The 20,032-nt window shown below is 37.6% G+C and overlaps 1 protein-coding gene across 4 annotated transcripts in view; it reads right to left on the bottom strand.

Annotated features, from left to right (window-relative positions):
* The window catches only part of LOC121330172 (serine/threonine-protein phosphatase 2A 55 kDa regulatory subunit B gamma isoform-like), a 100,522-nt gene that overhangs the window by 10,657 nt on the left and 69,833 nt on the right, over nt 1–20,032 (bottom strand). For all 4 annotated transcript variants that reach the window (XM_041276504.1, XM_041276511.1, XM_041276527.1 and 1 more), the window contains 3 exons: nt 19,136–19,313; nt 13,236–13,400; nt 1,490–1,659 (listed from right to left, as the gene is read on the bottom strand). In XM_041276504.1, coding sequence (XP_041132438.1) covers nt 1,490–1,659; nt 13,236–13,400; nt 19,136–19,313 — 513 coding nt within the window. The remainder of the gene's footprint in view (nt 1–1,489; nt 1,660–13,235; nt 13,401–19,135; nt 19,314–20,032) is intronic.

Consider the following 20,032-nt stretch of genomic DNA (forward strand, 5'->3'; position numbering starts at 1 on the left):
GTAGAAAATTCATTGAAAACAAAAACTTAAATAGCTTGGTTGGATAAGTGTCCACCCCCCCTTGTAATAGCAATCCTAAATTAGCTCAGGTGTAATCACTCGCCTTCAAAACCACACACCAAGTTAAGTGGCCTCCACCTTTGTTAAATTATAGTGATTCACATGAACTCAGGATAAATTCAGCAGTTCCTGTAGGTTCCCTCTGCTGGGTAGTGCACCTCAATGCAAAGAGTCAACCATGAGCACCAAGGCACTTTCAAAAGAACTCCGGGACAAAGTTGCCAAAAGGCACAGATCGGGAATGGGTATAAAAAAATATCAAAGGCCTTGAATATCCCTTGGAGCACAGTAAGAGACAATTATTAAGAAGTGGAAGGTGTATGGCACCACAAAGACCTTGCCTAGATCAAGCTGTCCCTCCAAACTGGATGACTGAGCAAGAAGGAGACTAATCAGAGAGGCTACCAAGAGGCCAATGGCAACTTTGCAAGAGCTACAGGCTTTTATGGCCGACTGGTCAAAGTGTGCATGTGACAATATCCCAAGCACTCCACAAATCTGGCCTGTATGGTAGGGTGGCAAGAAGGAAGCCATTACTCAAGAAAGCCCACCTTGAATCCCATTTGAAGTATGCAAAAAACACTCAAGAGATTCTGGTCCATGTGGTCTGATGAAACTAAAATTGAACTTTTTGGCCTAAATGCAGAATGTTATGTTTGGCGCAAACCCAACACAACGCATCACCTAAAGAACGCCGTCCCTACTGTGAAGCATGGTAGTGCATCATGTTATGGGCATGTTTCTCATCGGCATGGACTGGGGCACTTGTCAGGATACAAGGGAAAATGAATGGAGCAAAGTACAAAGAAGTGTTTGAGGAAAACCTGCTGCGCTCTGCAAGAAAGGTGAAACTGGGACGGAAGTTCACCTTTCAGCATGACAACGACCCAAAGCACACAGCCAAAGATACACTGGAGTGGCTAAGGAACAAAAAGTTAAATGTCCTTGAGTGGCCCAGTCAGAGCCCCGATCTAAATCCAATCGAAAATTTGTGACTTGAAGATTGCTGTCCATCAACGCTCCCCAAGGAACTTGACAGAGCTTGAACAGTTTTGTAAAGAAGAATGGTCAAATATTGCCAAATCTAGGTATGCAAAGTTGGTAGAGACCTATCCCAAAAGACTCACAGCTGTAATTGCTGCCAAAGGTGATTCCACCAAGTATTAACTCAGGGGGTGGAGACTTATCCAATTATGATCTTTCAGTTTTGTATTTTTTATATATAATTTTTTTTTCCCCCTTAACAGCATGGAGTATGGTGAGTAGATAAGTGGAAAAAAATCCTCATTTAAATGCATGAAACTCTGAGGCACTGACACAACAAAATGTGATCAAGGGGGTGTAGACTTTCTATAGGCACTGTATATTTATTTATTTTTTTAACCAGATTTGCCTTGTGGTCCCCTCTCTTCACAAAAAGAAAGGTTACCTGATACGTTTCAATGGGCTTGTTCTCCATGTTCATATCCCAGACGTTGACTGTGAGGTAATCTCTTGTTAACAGGTAGCGTCCACTGTGGCTAAACTTGACGTCGGAGATCGAGGAGATGATTTCAGAGAAGAAGGAGCGATTACTAGGATCTTCAGGCTCTTCAAACACTGCAAAAGATGGGAAAAAATACATGTAATTATTATTATTACTATTATTATTATTATTTATTTTAAACATTAGATTTCCACTACACAGTTCCCTTTGTTGAACACATCTGTTTCTGAAAGTATTATGTTTTTTGAAAACTGTTCCAAAGAGAGAGAGAAATGTTCCCCCTGTTACGGTTACAGCACAAAGACAGCATTCAACTGGTGTTTGCATCTGGGTGTGATCTCAATAAAGATGAACTAATTCACAGAGTATGGTTTGAAAATGCAGGACTAAATGATCTTGATGTGCAATATGTATTTACATAACAAGAGCTGCCGAAACTACGATGTGTGTTAACTGGGTATCAAAAAAAGAAAATGCATCAGGACAGACAGATCCTCACCAGAGTAATTATTCCAGCGTGTACCATGGACTTCACTTGATTTGGGAAACTTCATACCACAAACGACAGGCAATTATGTTTAATCAAAGCCAAATCAGGTTGCAGAAAGCTATTTACTAGTGTCAGTCCCCAGAGCTGTTTCTTTTTGATGATTTGAATGTGACAAGGCGAGTGACCCATTTGACATGCAGTTCCATCACACAAGCACAATTCCATTTAGCCAACCTTCCATTACTGACCATTTTATTTTTACTCCCATAAGCATTTAGTTTGTATTCTCCTTCCTGTAAGCCAGGTGAATGATTCACAGGGAATTATTCTGTTACCTCTCAGTACACTATGATGGCCAATTTAACTACTGCAATTTGAGTTTTCCATCTTGCAGGTAAAAAAAAAAAAAAAAACACACAAGACTTAGGTGGAGACGTTCGAGACTCCATGCCATGAAACAGTACAGAAATTTGTCACTTACATATATTTAACCACTTACTAAACTACTCACACATATAATAGTAGAGTGTTTCTACAATAGGAATTGTTAGGCTTTGAAACTTTATTTATGTATTAGATCTAATAAGTGCTGTACCACAAACAAACAAGGGCTCTATGATACCAACACCATTTATATACATCTCTCTTTGGAGCTTTAAAAATCCCTACCATGATGGCTAAACACAATCCTGATTGAAAAGGTAAATTACAGTAAGCTTAAGAAATATTTTTCACTAGGAAGACTGACATGTCAAATATTGCGCTACTGATGCAAATTTGAAATATCAAATACTGTACAAGGATGTACAGTATTTGCAAAATCACACCAATCTTTACATGTGCCACTTTAAAAGGAAGAATACATGAAGACAGATACTGTGCTAGAAAATTATTTCAGTTTCCTGCAAATATTTCACGAGGACTTCGAGAGACCTCCCCTAGCACACCCTTCGTCACTGTTCTTCACCCTGCTCCCAGACTAACTATGTGTCGCAGCTTATTCCATGAATAGGCCAGACACTGACATCTGTTACACCACAAACGCAAATGCTGTTCTGTCCTTTAGGGTTTGACCTACACTTAACTGAGATTGCTATTAAAAAACAACATGGATAATTAAAGCCTGAATATGGATGATCCGATACCCTTGTCTTCGTGGCTAATGCCAGCCGTCTCTACTGTACAAATATGGGTTGAAAGCAATACCAATAGGTCTTGATGCGTTTTAGAAATATAATGCTTTAACTTTGTTTTTTTGTTTTATTATTTAAAGTATATAACACAACATGCTGCATAAATGTTTGTGGCAGTTTACTAAACAATGCTTAATTTAAAAAAATCAATAAAAAACCTAACTGCATGTCATGCTGATGTTCAGTTGTCCTTCAATCATCTTGGTCACATTTAACTACTCGGGACATTTCAACCAGTTAAAAACACTGGACCTTCAAATCAGTCTTTGTGACAAAATAACTGACAACATATATGAACACAACAGTGTATAATATATGTGTTACCTGAGTGGGTCAGAATCCGATTTACAATGAAAACACAATGCTTAGACTGAGTAATGTTGGATACAATTTATTTATTTTATTTATTTATTTGTGTATTATTATTTCACCAATTCAAGGGCTTCTAGGAGTTTTGGTACATGGAGTGTCTTATGTATTTTCATTACTTTTTTCTGAAAAAGGGTTGTCGTCTTAATCAAACCTGGTAGCCACCACCAGGTTTGCTAGTTTGCAATTGCAGCTGCACAAGATGTATGAATCTAAACTATCAATTTTAAATTACTTTTGATAAAAATTTAACTTTAAAATCAGGCGTGAGTTACTTAACAGCAGAATAAAAGCTGCATGGTACCTCACCAAATAAATGCAGTAACCACTGGGGAGGTCAACCACTATACTGGGTGGAGCTATAGGTTTTTATTAGTATTATTATTATTATTATTATTATTATTATTATTATTATTATTTGTTTTAATACTGTTGAACAGCTTTGCATTGAGCTGACATGAGTTGTTTATTTCAACAGATTTAACATTGAAAGTGCCCTTGACGAAAATGCTACACTTGCACTCCTTCTACCTAGGTGCAGAATGAAATGCCTTCCCCTTCTTCAGCAATCCTCAGGAGTCTTTCATTGGTACTCACAGGGGAACTGTGTGGTGTACTGTAACTATACAGCAGAAACAGCTGAGACAAGATAGCAAGAAGGAGCTTGCAGAGTATGGTAAACAATGCTAGTCATGAGGGGTCTCATTTTCATTTAAGTCTTTTAAATTTCAGATCTCTCTATACAGGAAATCAAAAGTATTTATACAGTCTTTCAGGATCATAGGTTCCACTTGACATATAGCAGTTGAGAAATACATGAACGTTTCCATAATCAATTTGATAAAGAAAATCCAATATGTAAAAATCAAACATGTACAGTAATTCCTCATTCCCATGTGCAAACAGTGGTATTAAGAAGGGACAGATTAAGGTAGGCAAGTGATGTGACACTAATGTATCCCATGTTTATATAACAGAACATACTATTAGCAGAAAGCCTTGGAAATAGTTAGAGCTCTTTCAAATAAACTGTCAGAATGTGCACTTGGGATAAGCAAGTACTGGTTTATTTCTTTATCCGTGCTGTAGTTTTTATCAGTCAAAATATATTTTCTAGGTCATATTTAACATTTTCTTTGGAGGTTACATGTTCTCAGAACTAGTCAATACGAGAAAGGAGAGCGCTTTTTTTTTCTGGAAGGGATCATCATTCATACGTTGAATGTAACTTTAACAAGATAGAAATCAAATGATAGTAATCAACCAGAAGCACAATTACCACTCAACACTCCACACTAATTCACCATCATCACCATCCTCCTCCTCCTCCTCCTCCTCCTCTCAATTGTAACCTAGAAGCTACAGACTCCAGTGTTTAAGAAGCCCCACATCAAACAGTACAATCATTTGCCAAGAATCAGAAAAAAATATATAGGTAATATTATTATCAATAATGGCGTCAAATATACCCCACTGTTGTTCTTCAGTTACCCAATGTTTACTGCTGGCAATGTCATCTCCTGTACACTCTGCTACGCTCTATAGTGCTACTGGCTAACTTATTGTACTCATCTCCAGCCTGTGTGCAACAAATTAAAAATCAATTTCCACCAGGTCCTGAGACATTTAAAAGGAAGGATTAAGCAGGTCTTGAAAGACAGAATGGATTATTTGGTGCTGCTGGGTTGTTACGCAGTACTGGTCAAAAGAAACAGATTTTGTTTAAAAAGGGCAATGAATGGTCAAAGCTGACAATGAAACATAAGCCTTTCCAATGAAAAGATGACAACACCCCCAACATGGGAAAAAGTCAATAGTAAATTAGCAAGTCCTATAGGAATTTCCTGTCATTGGTTTTTCCAAGTGTCTTATGGTTTTGTGGTGGATTACAGAGAAAGGAAATCTACAGAGAATAAAAGGTCAAGGCCTAACTATGCAGGTTACCAGAAAAAAAGATGGTCATCTTTAAAAGGATTTCCATTTTTGATATGTAAAACAGTTTAAATGATAAGGAAAATTGATTCATTGGGAAAGATTTCCCTACTGGGACTTGATAAGATCTGGACAAGAATTGATTGTGGGACAAACCCAATTAACCCCAGCATCTTCACAGACTGATCTGCTTTGGAAATGGCTTATCAGCCTAGACCCATGATCGGGCATGACAGACATTAATTTGCCCTGGTCTAATTGCGTTATGGAGGTCCCAAGGGTGCACACTGAAGGCAAACCAGTTGTCCCTCATCTTGTCTTAGAACTGGCCTTATTTCTGACTCAGACTGATTTCAGACCCAAGCAAAACTTAACAAACATCAATCTTAATAATCAAAGGAAAGTTCACTTGTCAAAGTGAAATTGCAGAGAACATCTTTAAAAACCTGAACATTTCATAGCTTAAAATATTGGTTTGATTTTAAAGGAAAAAAGATTTAACCTAATGTCAATAAAATCTTTATCATAATAATATAGTACGTTGTGTATGGTCTTGCAATAAAATGCATAAATAAAAAAAAAAAATTGTAAAAATAATAATAATAATAATAATAATAATAATAATAATAATAATAATAATAATAATAATAATAATAAATAAATCCCCTACACTGCTGCCAATTCAAATAGCAGATTTGGCAGTCAGTTGTAAAACCAAGATATATGGATTGGACTACTATTAACTCATTTTCATAATATGGTCAAAAGATACAATACATGGCAGCAATTTGACAGTAAGCTTTTTGTTTGGTTTGCACATATGACAGTTTTTTGTTTTGTGTTTTACATTTTCCCTTCTTCCCAATTCAGTTTCACAGCACAGCCAGCAATCCATGGCCATTTCTAGACATAATTACAATGTGGGCTGGGCTTTACAGATTGAGCCGCACACAGCCCCTGCACTTTGAAAACTTATGGGGAAAAGATGTGTTTAGCAATGAAAATATTGGCATTATATTGCAAAATGAAAAGGTAAAAAGGGGCTTCAGATAAGCCAAGTCACCCTGCCTCTTGTATGAGTGTACCGAGTCTTACAGCTCAGTGCACATGGGAAACACACAGCTGCAATGGCTTAGAATATTAAATGAGCTACTGCATATACCCGGGCATATTAGCTATAGCAGACCAAATACAGTAAAGACAGGGTCATCCTGGTGTTCAATAAGCAGTAGCAGACCAAACACAGTAAAGATAGGGTCTCTTGGTGTTGAATAAGCAGTAGCAGACCAAACAGTAAAGACAGGGTCATCCTGGTGTTCAATAAGCAGTAGACCAAATACAGTAAAATAGGGTCATCCTGGTAGTACTGTACATCAAAACCTATTAGGATATTAATCAAATGAAGATATTTAACCAGGAGAACAATTACCACTCAACACTCCACACTAATTCATAATCATCATCATCCTCGCAATTGCAACCAGAAGGCTAGAGACCTCAGTGTGTAACGAGCCCCAGATCAAACAGTGCAAGCAGAAACCACACAACAGGTGGACACTTGCAACTGTTCAAGCCCCGTTGATTTGCAGATGATTGGCACATTTTAATTGCTTAATGGTAAAAGGCATTCACTAGACCACAGTCTTCGTGGTTTTTATAAGGCTGGCCGTCTGGCTAGATTTAATAGTGTTCAGTTTAATTATTCTATTTTAAGGTGGTTCACTACAGGGGAAACCCTGTTTTGCCATTTTTCTCAATTAAATATGTAAAATATCAAAGATGTGGCTTTCCATTAGTATGTGCAGATTTTCTATAGGTATGTGCAGCACTCCAGATAAGCTGCATACTGGATGTTTTACGCATTGAAAAAATATTAAATTCTGGAAGACATAATGCAAATAACACACATAACTTTGCTGCACTGTTTCAATGGCCAATTGTGAATATACTGGATGCAGTAGCTACAGAATGGATCTTAGAAATGCCAGGACAGCTAATTGTAGCCTGCCTTGAGATTAGCAGAAACAAGTGACCGATAAAGTCCAGGTTTTCAATAAAAAAAAGTAAATAAATAAATACATACATAAAGAAACGGTTGAATCCACTCACTTGCAGTGCATGTTTATGACTGTTGAATAGGCAACTGGATTCTTGATTTTAGGATTACTCTGCACTGTTTTAACCCCCTCAACCTAACCAACCAATTTAATATATTTATAGTTAGGTAAGAATCAGGGTGGTTTATATTGCTACAGCAAGGCGACCAATAAAGAATACAATAGATTTTTTTTATTTTTTTATTTTTTTTTTGCATTGTTGCAGTATCAGTACAGTTTTTAAAATATTTTTGGACATTTTCTTTTTTCTTTTTAAATTTTTAGGGAACATGTCTGTTGATTTGGAAAGGGAGAGCACAAGGGACTGAGAAAGGAAGGATTTACAGAAAACAGCTATGAAAACTATAACAGCCTAGTGCTAGAGGGAGGAGACTGTGTACGCAGTAGATAACTGCATCAAGAGTAGCAGCTTCCCAGACTATAATATTATTAAGACGGGACTAAATGCGAAAAAGACAATGTTGGATTTGTTTTCAGGTAGAAAAAAAGGAAAGGGAAGTTTTTTACTGTAAGACCAAATATTTGTACAGTAGCTCAAAGGAACATTACAGTTAAAATATAACTGTAGTTAATAAGTTAGCATTAAAGTATGTACAGTATTTACTTAAAGTACTTTAAGTTTATTAATGACTTGAAGTTAATGCTGCATTTTACGTACATAATGTCTAAATTGCAGTAAATTACTCAATGACCTAAAACCTTATCTGGAGCGCTAGGTTGGAGAACAATATCTTTTAAGCATAACAGAACATAAATCTAATTTTCATTGGATTTTTTTTGTATGTATGAATTTTGGCATTTTCCTATAAAAATAGTTGAAAGCATGGGGACTCCCAGTTATTATTTTTTTTGTTTGTTTTTAACACAGAATGCTAAGGACAGGACCATGGTGATTACAAAGCCCAATATTTAAAAGGATTAGGTTTTGGGGTTATATCGACAGTGTGCTATTTACATTGTTCGTTATACAGGTGAGACCATTAGCTATAAAAAAAAAAAAGAAAAAAAAAATCAATGGTAAATGTATCAGAAGGATAATAGATATTTTAAAATTATGTTCTAGATAATTTTGAATTCTCACTTATTCTTTTAATGCATCCCTTCAGAGGCCTTAAATTATCATGTGTTTCAACAATGACTTGTGAGGATGGTGTATCTAATTGTCAGTGCCTTCTCAAGTACATTTGGGTCAGGTAGAATTGACCTCCCATTTCCATCCTTGTGGTCTGCCTTGTCGCTATGCAATCTTCACAATTATTATATATATATATATATATAGATATATATATAATATATATATATATATATATATTATATATACACAACAACACACATATATATATATATATATATCATACAGCTCTGGAAAAAAATTAAGAGACCACTGCAAACCAATTATCAGTTTCTCTGGGTGGGTTACTATTTATAGGTTGGTGTTGGGTAAAAAATGAACATTTTTGTTTTATCTGGAAACTACTCGACAACCTTTCTAAGATTCCATAATAATAAAAATATTGTCATTTAGAGCATTTATTTGCAGAAAATGACAACTGGTCAAAATAACAAAAAAGATGCAGTGTTGTCAGACCTCGAATAATGCCAAGAAAATAAGTTCATATTCATTTTTAAACAACACAATACTAATGTTTTAACTTAGGAAGAGTTCAGAAATCAATATTTGGTGGAATAACCCTGATTTTCAAGCACAGCTTTCATGCGTCTTGGCATGCTCTCCACCAGTCTTTCACATTGATGTTGGGTGATTTTATGCCACTCCTGGCGCAAAAATTCAAGCAGCTCGGCTTTGTTTGATGGCTTGTGACCATCCATCTTCCTCTTGATCACATTCCAGAGGTTTTCAATGGGGTTCAGGTCTGGAGATTGGGCTAGCCATGACAGGGTCTTGATCTGGTGGTCCTCCATCCACACCTTGATTGACCTGGCTGTGTGGCATGGAGCATTGTCCTGCTGGAAAAAACAATCCTCAGAGTTGGAAAACATTGTCAGAGCAGAAGGAAGCAAGTTTTCTTCCAGGACAACCTTGGCTTGTACTTGGCTTGATTCATGCGTCCTTCACAAAGACAAATCTGCCCAATTCCAGCCTTGCTGAAGCACCCCCAGATCATCACCGATCCTCCACCACATTTCACAGTGGGTGCGAGAAACTGTGGCTTGTAGGCCTCTCCAGGTCTCTGTCTAACCATTAGACGACCAGGTGTTGGGCAAAGCTGAAAATTGGACTCGTCAGAGAAGATGACCTTACTCCAGTCCTTTACGGTCCAATCCTTATGGTCTTTTGCAAACCTCAGCCAGGCTCTTTGCTTCTCATTGATGAAGGGTTTTTTTCTAGCTTTGCACGACTTCAGCCCTGCCCCTAGGAGCCTGTTTCGAACCGTCCTCGCCGTGCACTTCACCCCAGCTGCCGTTTACCATTCTTTTTGAAGGTCACTTGATGTCATCCTACGGTTGCTGAATGACATTCGAATGAGTTGGCGGTCATCCCGGTCAGTGGAGAGTCGTTTTCGCCCTCTGCCGGTCTGTAGCTTTGTTGTCCCCAATGTGTGCTGCTTGACCTTGTTCTTATGAACCGCCGTCTTTGAAATTTTAAGGATGGAAGCAACCCAACGATCACTGTATCCCTCTGCCAGTAAAGCCAGAATTGAACCCTTCTTTTCCTCACTCAGAACTTTCCTTTTCAACTCTTTGGGCATGGCCAATAGTTATTTTTTGATTCCAATTACTTTTGAGGTACTACTAGCACTGTTTTGCCATCCAGCTGGTCCTATTGCAAGAGGATAGTGATGACCACAGGAGTGTTTTTTTTTTACTTTTCCTCGTTAAATAAGATTTGGTTCAGGTGATCCCCTAATCAGTACCTCATTCAGTAGAATGAGGTGTGCCTGTGTTGGAATTCAACAGACACTGGAATGGAATGGCTGCCATACATGTAGAGATGCTGATTTAAGAAAAATTTGCAGTTGTCTCTTAATTTTTACAGAGCTGTATGTGTGTGTGTGTGTGTGTGTGTGTATATATATATATATATATATATATATATATATATATATATATATATATATATATATACACACACACACACAGAGTGGCTTGCAAAAGTATTCAGACCCCTGACCAATTCTCTCATATTACTGAATTACAAATGGTACATTGAAATTTCGTTCTGTTTGATATTTTATTTTTAAACACTGAAACTCAGAATCAATTATTGTAAGGTGACATTGGTTTTATGTTGGGAAATATTTTTAAGAAAAATAAAAAACTGAAATATCTTGCTTGCATAAGTATTCAACCCCTGTGCTGTGGAAGCTCCCAGTTTGCACCGATGAAAGAAATTGCCCTAACGAGGACACAATTACCTTACCATTGGCCTCCACCTGTGAACCATTAAAGTTGCTGTCACATTTTCTGGATTAAAAACCCCACTGTTGAAGGATCATTGGTAAGGCTGTGAATCTGAAGGAAAATGAAGACCAAAGAGCATTCTACAGAAGTTAGAGATAGAGTAATACAAATGAATAGATTAGGGAAAGGGTACAAAATAATATCCAAGTGTTTGGATATCCCAGTGAGCACAGTTGGATCAATAATCAGGAAGTGGAAGCTGCATCACACCACCCAGGCACAGCCAAGAAAAGGCCGTCCCTCAAAACTCAGCGCTCAAACAAGAAGGAGACTTGTGGGAGAAGCCACAGAGAGGCCAACAATCACTTTGAAGGAGCTACAGAGTTCAGTGGCTGGGAGTGGAGTAATGGTGCACCAGTCAACCATATCAAGAGCTCTGCATAACACTGGCAGTATGCGAGGGTGGCAGGAAAGAAGCCGTGATTCAAAAAGTACCATCTGAAAGCACGTCTGAAGTTTGCCAGAAAGCATGAGAGTGACCCAGCTGCGATGTGGGAAAAGGTTTTGTGGTCAGATGAGACCAAGATAGAGATTTTTGGCCAAAACTCAAAGCGCTATGTGTGGTGCAAACATAACAATGCCCGTGCCTCAAGACACACCATCCCTACAGTGAAGTATGGTGATGGCAGCATCATGCTGTGGGGATGCTTCTCATCAGCAGGGACTGGGCATCTTGTTACAATTGAAGGAAGAATGGATGGAGCAAAATACAGGAAAATACTGCAAGAGAATCTGCTTCAGTCCGCTAAAAAACTGAAGCTTGGGAGAAAATTCACCCTTCAGCAGGGCAATGATCCCAGGCACAAGGCCAAAGCAACATTGGAGTGGCTCAAGAACAAAAAGTGGCACTATTTGAAAATTGCGGTCCACAAGCATCGTCCAACCAACCTGAACAACCTAGAGCAAATCTGCCAAGAAGACACTGTGTGCAAAGCTGGTACATACTTACCCCAAAAGACTTAAAGCTGTTATTGCAGTGAAAGGTGGCTCTACCAAATATTAATGTGTGGGGGTTGAATACTTATGCAAGCAAGATATTCCAGTTTTTTATTTTTCTTAAAAATATTTCCCAACATAAAACCAATGTCACCTTACAATAACTGATTTTGAGTTTCAGTGTTTAAAAATAAAATATCGAACAGAACGAAATTTCAGTGTACCATTTGTAATTCAGTAATATGAGAGAACTGGTCAGGGGTCTGAATACTTTTGCAAGGCACTGTATATATATATATATATATATATATATATTTTAGTACAGCAATGAAGTTTAATGTGTTGCCTCAAAAACACACTGGTTGTTGCTAGTGAAACACTCAGTGCTGCAATGCACATTTTTCCCTTTACAACACAGAGACATACTGTGTGTTGAGAGTATGCATCTTCCTGCAGCAGCTCTGCATCAGCTCCTTTATCCAGTGCACAGTGCACTGCAGTAATGCAGCATTAAATGGCTATTTTCTAACTCACAGTTTAATCAATGACTACAAGGACCTATTACACCTTCAGGCACCAAATATCACTCGCCTATCTGGGGATCTTTCACTTACTGTTGTCTGAAGCAGCCAGTTTATCAGATACACCTTATGGGGTTCCAGGTAGTGCAATTTATTATAACACTGAAAAGCTTAATGGTAAATTATTATTCATATAACAAGCCTGTGATCTGGTTTTAATCAAATACCTGAGCAATACAAATACTTAACTGTACCTCTAAATTTAACAAATTCTACATAGTTTTCTAAGAAATACTACTCCCAGGAAAGAACAAGCTGTATAAGAACATAAGAAAGCTTACATAGATGGAGAAACATTCTAATTTCTGCTTGCTTCCAGTTTTACACTGTGTCTGTATACAAGGAATTATTTATAGGATTTAATGGTCCCAGAGAAATGAGTATGGAAGTAATACAGTTACCACAAATCATTTAGTTTAGTGTACTGCACTTTACACACACAGTAACACGATAAATTGTAGGGTAGCATGACAAAAGGGCTGTCACACATGATCTGTGTACAGTATAATCTGTGTGTTGCACTGGAACTTCACAGCCGGTGACGTTTGCTTGAGATGCAAACCTCATACATCATGAGCATAATTCATGTCCAGTTGTAAAGACAGCAAATATCTTTTGAAGCAACCAAAGCTCTCTGCTGTCACTTACGTTTGGAGTGCTGGTCACACAGCGCGGAGGCCCTCATATCACAGAGCCGGAGTGTCCCTTTACTGCTGCTGTAAACAAAGAGGTTACAGTGGTCGGGGTGAAACTCAGCAGCTGTGATCACCTCTGTCAGCTCCTCCATGTTGGCAGGCTTGATGTCCACAATATCTGAAAGAGACTGTTAAGGAAATGCATGGACAAGCACCAGCCACAGATGCAGCAGCAACGTGATTTTCGTAATGCAGCTGTGGAGGGTTTTGTGTAACCTCTCTAGGCTTAGATCATTTTTAAAACTTGCTAGGGTAATAAGGACACGTTATTTTGCAAGGCAGGTCATTGTAAAAATCATATTGACAAATCAAAAAAGTTGACCACAACCAAAAAGCAAACCAGACTGATTACTAAAGGGGATAACATTTGTAAGGTCAAAATATACAGACATAACACATTGGTATTTGCATTTTAAAAGACACAAAGTAGTATATTAACAAACCACTGACCAGAGATGACTATCTTCTTGCACCTATGAAAAATACAATAAAAGCATACCATACTCAAACATCTTTTCCTTAAAAATTTTATTTTTTGCAGTTCATTATCTACCCAGTTTAATTCACCATTCCTGAATTATCAAAAATAATTATATTTAAGATTCTTGAATATTGATTTCATTTACATTATTATTTATTAAATTCACTTGCATAAACATATTTTTTTATTTATGTGCTTCATTGATATAAGGAACCCTCATATCAGTATAATGGACAATGCTGTTTACAAGATAAAGTGCTCTTCTGACAATGAATGCTGACAAAGTTAAGTCCATTACCTCCTACAGCAGAGACCTCCAACCCTGGTCCTTGAGAGCCCCTATCCTGCAGGTTTTATAGGTGTCTTTACATCATCAATGGCTAAAGATCTGGAACACCTGTTAGTCTTGACTAATTAAGCCAATAACTGGTGGAATTGAGTAACAGAGTTCGACTGAAAGAAACCCAGAAGACCCTGTAGCTCTCCAGGACCAGGGCTGGAGGCCCCTGCTCTACAGTGTTCAACTCCTAAAAGTACAGTACTTATTCAAGGAAACTATTTAGTTCTGCATACACATTCTCCATTAACAAAATAATCATTAATGAGCTTAAAGTAATGCATAATTGAGCAATTCAACATGGTACTGAACAAAACTGTGATCCACTTATATAGAACAACCAACATTCTGGTAAATTTGCATATTAAATCATTTAGAACCTTCATTTTTTCAACAGAAAATCACACTTTGATTATGACACAAAATGTGACAAGTACCCCTGCTGAGGTCATTACTTCTTTATAATTCCTGGGTGTATGGATGCTAATCCTTTTGAAACAGAGGGGAGTGAGATTGAGGAGACTGTATTTCCTGAAACCACACAATTAATCCTTTGCAGTCCATTTATTCAGTGCTTGTCAGGCACATCAGGTCTAATTTATTTTCACATGTGCCATTTAAAATATATATTTTTCAGAGTAATACAGGTTTAAAAGGCAGTGCAAAGCAAAAGGACATCAGTACTGCATCTCCAGGCAAGCCCCACCCCTTGTTCGCTGTATTTTTCATATACCTCTTTACAGATGTGCATAATGATAAATCCTCTCCTGATCACTCGTTTTATCACCAAAACATCGGACTGGAAAGGGACAATTGTAATGTCGGACCAGGTCCGACATAGGACTGAAAAGGGCTAATGAATGCAATTAAAAAGATCATCCTGAATTGGTGGAATTACATGAGGTTTGATATTATATATTTATTTGCACAATTATGCCACTGATCTTGAACAAACTAAAAGCAGCTGTAATTACATGAAAGCATTGGGTTATAATGGGTCAGTGATTATCTGAGCTTGAGGTAATAAAGAGGAAGCTTAATGTACTTCCTGGTCAATAACTCTCTTGAGGACATTATGAGTACATAGACTTTCTACCATAAACTATAAAGGTTTGGCATTGGGATTTGATATGAAAAGGGGGAACCCCTCAAGTAACAGACATCAATGTCTGCTATATTTTGTAATGATTTACATACAACAAACAATAACCCTTTTTGGAAGGTTCTTTTTCCGCTAACCATGGTCTTAACTCGAATCTACTGTGGTAATATTTCAGAGAGTTTTTAAAACTATGCAATAACATGTTGAAAGTGTAATCAAAAATTGGGTAGAAACTCTAAATAAAAAGAAAGGTTCAATTAGGTGACCATCAGGAGCCGATACAATGAGGAATAAATTGAAATCTTATCTCTTTTACAGATGACTAGACATGCCGCCTTCGAGCACTGCTTTTTACTCATGCACACTGCATTTGCCCCACAAGGACCACAGCAATGTAGCACTCTGGATCATTTCCTGGAAAGATAAGCTTCTTTGAATGAAAATGCTATTAAATAGGCCCACAGCCCTGACATCCACTGCAGCAGATTACAATGTGACCTGGTTTCCCACCATGCATGACACAAAGATCGGAAAGGACCTCTCTTTACAGCCATGTCTACAAAATACACAATTTCTCTGAGGAATACAAATTACCAAATTAGATGGCATTTAATTACAAATGATGACAACATTTTCTGCCGTTCTTTCCCTGAGCTATAGTGGAGATACCTGGCGATTCCTGTAGATCCTTCCTAACAGTGCGATGTTAAACAGGGTGAAATATTATAATAAACAAAGAGTGGGGCAAAAATGTGGGGATTTTTTGCAGATGCATCTAATCAGGCTTACAGACCCCCAGGTAAAAGAGAGAGATGAAGAGTTACAAGGGGCCCCAAGGCTATCTTGTGAGTTTCTGTATCACTACTTGCATCTCTTCACACTAGTAAAATGTGGCAAACATACTGACTTTTACCAGTTTTCCAAGGTATAAATCAGCTTTTCTTTTGTATTTCAAATTAACTTAATGTTATTTATACCCTGTAAGGTAATAATTAAGTAATCTTTCCAACAAAAAAAACAAATTACATGTTTTCCTTAAATCTGCACATGTGAGAACTTCATAGTTAACAATAATAATGCACATCCTACATTATCATTTTAAACCAATTTCTAGGAAAGAATAAATCATCCACCCAGGATTACACAAGGTAACCACTGGCTGAGGAAGGCCTGACCCCCCGAAAAGTACGCTGCATCCTAACAGCTCTTACACAAACATACAAAAAAGAACTGTATTCAGGCTTTTGCCAGTAACATGTGGACAAGGTTCTTTACTGAGAGGAAGCTTCCTCAGCACGTCTGGTGAAGTGAGACTACTGCAATTATCACCCAGGGGCTTGCTCTTCTGCAGTTTGCGTCCCTGATTTCCACTGGGATTTGGGCTACTCGGTAATAACCCAGGACACTTCCAATCTCTTTATGCTGCATTAAGATATTCAAATGCCCCCAGAACACCAAATCAGAAGATGCTCTGCATTTCATTCTCTATTCATCATTCTGTTCCAAGTCCCTCTAACAAGATAGATATGGTGCAGCTTGTGCTGCACCATTTTTTATTTGATAAAAGCCACAAAGCCTGGTTTTCTTCAGTATCTTTTCAATAAGCAGGACTGTTAATCCTAGTACCCTGGCTACACTTTAATGCTGATCAGTATTGTGTCTGAACCCACCCCCTCTCCCCCACCATACATTTCTTTGGCGGTTCACTGAGGAAAGAAAAAAAAAGAAATAGCAACACAATTTGTAATGCTGATATCACAAGATAATTATCTTGGTGGAGCCTCAGCTGGAGACTCAGTGGCATCACTGTTACCATGACAACACCTCAAGTCTTTTCTGCGCACACAGCTATAATCAGTCATCAATAAAAAGGAGAATCTCAGTCCCGATAGAGGGTTTAAAATGTGAATGTGTAGAAACATAAGGAACAACTTGTATATTAAACAATATACTGACCAGCCATGGCTACAATCCTCGTATAACAGACAGCCTTATGTAATGTGTAAGCCTCTTGTATACTACCTTATCATAAACACTTGCATACTTTATAGAATGATGGTCCATCACGTAACCCTTACTGGAATACTGAAGCACACAGTGTTCCTCTTTAAACATGAAATATAGCAACAAGCTAAAATTGAGCAATATCTGTGCAGATGTGCTAACAAGCAACAGAGACATTAAAGAGCAAGCGGCAGGGTTCCGAAAATTATAGCGTTACAAGCCCCCATGCATTGCTACAACTGTTTAAATAACTTACCTGTCATTTTTCTTTTCATTGTTAACATCCTGACAACTTTTTTTTTTAACAACCCTGCAATGATTTTAGAGGACTGATCTCAAACTCCAGTGCACTAGAGTGGGCATTTTGAAAAACAGTTTGAAACAGATTTGAAAGTTATACATGTAAAAGGTTAACAATGAAAAGAGAAATTACAGGTATGCTATTTTAAAAAGTTGTAGCAACACGTGGGGGGTGTATAACGCTATAGTTTTCAGAACCCAGCTACTTACTCTTTAATAAACCGACCCTTTGCTCTCAGTTATCTGCAGTGGCTATTTACAAGATGGTCATTGTGTCAGGATAGCTTCAGCCATAACTCACATTCTTCATTTCATTTTCCACATGCTCAATAACTTCCACCTTGCCTTGCACATTTTTAATGAGCAAGTACTTTCAATGTGTCATATTTTTCTTCCTAAAAACAACACTTTGTTTATTATGTGCACTGCTTCTATCACAAACATCTTGAAAAGGAGCATCAACCAAGGCTTAAAAACCAATCTTACCTTCACCTTGCCAGTATTATCATCACAGCCCTTATGGTAGTGTTGAAGTTACTGTGGGTTGGTTTGCCAAGTTTTTGTTTAATTTTTTCCAATGAATCGGTGCACATTTAGAACGCTCCCAGTTACCATATCAATTCCTGATTTGGAAATCAGAAGGCATTGCAAAACATTCTTTTAAATCTTGGACACATCACTCATATTCTAGTAATTAGTTTTAAATGTATGTAAATGTTGATGCAAGTCTCTCGTACAATAGTGTAGGTCCTAAAAAATGTAGATCAGAATAGTATTGCTACAAATGTCTCTAACGTTGAAAGTCTACTGTATTAGCACTGTGAAACTGAATTACAAGAATAAGCTTTGGGTTGTTAACCACAAATAAAAAGGTAAAATGCAATAACAATGAACATTGTAGAATCCTATTTCCTTTCCACCTTAGCAGGAGTTACTGGAACACAATTAACATGAACTAAAGATCCTTCAACCCTACAGGTTTATTCCATCCACATTACCATCAAAGATCTGTTAAACTGTACTGGATATTACCAGCAGGCTTACTCTACTTAATTATTACCCGAGGCCACAACTAGTCAGGATGGCAGAAGCCTTGTGATGGGTGCATCACTTCATCCACAGCTCATCAACAGGAGGCATGACAGACATGGCCATCTGATTGATCTCAAATTTCAGTATACAAAAGTAAGTCTGGACAGCACATCTAAGTAACATCCCTCCAGTAATGCAGTTTCTCTCATGTATAAAGCACCACTGAGGACATCTCATGTTCTCATGTCAGATGGTAAGCCTTCAGTTGCAGTGCCCTCACGGCATGGAATAATTATGAACACTATTTCTGAGATATAACAGCTCAGATAACCCAAAGGCCTCAGCTAAATAGACAAAATATTGAGAGTACATTAAGAGTACGAATGTCTTCAAAGCAAGATTTTTTCTGTCTGTTCACATACAGGCCTGTATAAAAGGCTACACTCCCAATTATTCAGTTCTTGGTTAATGAGTCAAAACATTTGTAAACCACGTAACAGTTCTACTTTTTAATCCCCCTATAAAATCTGAATCTTATAGATTAACCACCTTTGGTAATGGCTCTGGCTGGTCATTTCAGATAAGTGTAAAGGATACTGAAGCTCCTGTCGGTGATCCCCAAGTGCCAGAGGTTAATCCTGAGGTCATCAGCAGACATGTAGGTCTCACAATCGCTGTTGACGGAGATGGAGTTGACATGGTAGGTGTGAGCGTTAGCGAAGATTCTTCGAGGGCTCACCTCCACCATCAGGTCCACTGGCATCAGGACTGGCACCTACAAAAGGGAACCGATGTGACTTCTGAATTATGAACTCCAATTACATACGAAACTCAGTACGGTTTCCATTACAGCTGACCCGGTTAAGAATATTGTGTCAGTCACTTTCCTTATAGGAACATTTCCATTAAAGTTGTGTGCAGTCAAACTGCTCATGGAAACTGCCAGTATTAGCTCTTAGCAATTTTAGAGTTTTGCAACAAAATTGCTGAAATAAATAATTGTAGGCATCTAACTTTTCCTCATCCACAAAAGTAAAACTTTTGCTACAAAAGATTTTTCCTAAAATTCTTTGTTTTCTAGAAATTATAAATTTCCATTGCGGTACGTAAACATTTGACTACAACTGTACAACTAGAATTGCTTTTGAGAACAAACACAAGGCAAACCTGAGGTGATAATTTAAGGGGAATGCCATGTCAAATTATATTTATATCACTTTATTGATATTAATGAATAAGCGGAACATGTGAGAACACAGTAAAAAATTAATTTTCATAACACTGGCACATTAGTACAGTTTATAGATAAGTCAATCATTTACTATTTTTTTTTTAAATTTACATATTCTGTTAGAAATGTATGCTGAATTTATAAGTCAGCTCTTGAAACACGTCATAAATTAACATGGAAACCGTGAAACGTCATTAAAGCAGGACTTCTGCTTGATCAACATGGCACCTCTTGTTATTTTTAATATGTAATGCTCACTAAGG

Source organism: Polyodon spathula, chromosome 2 (genome assembly GCF_017654505.1).
Source record: "Polyodon spathula isolate WHYD16114869_AA chromosome 2, ASM1765450v1, whole genome shotgun sequence".
Lineage (NCBI taxonomy): Eukaryota > Metazoa > Chordata > Actinopteri > Acipenseriformes > Polyodontidae > Polyodon > Polyodon spathula.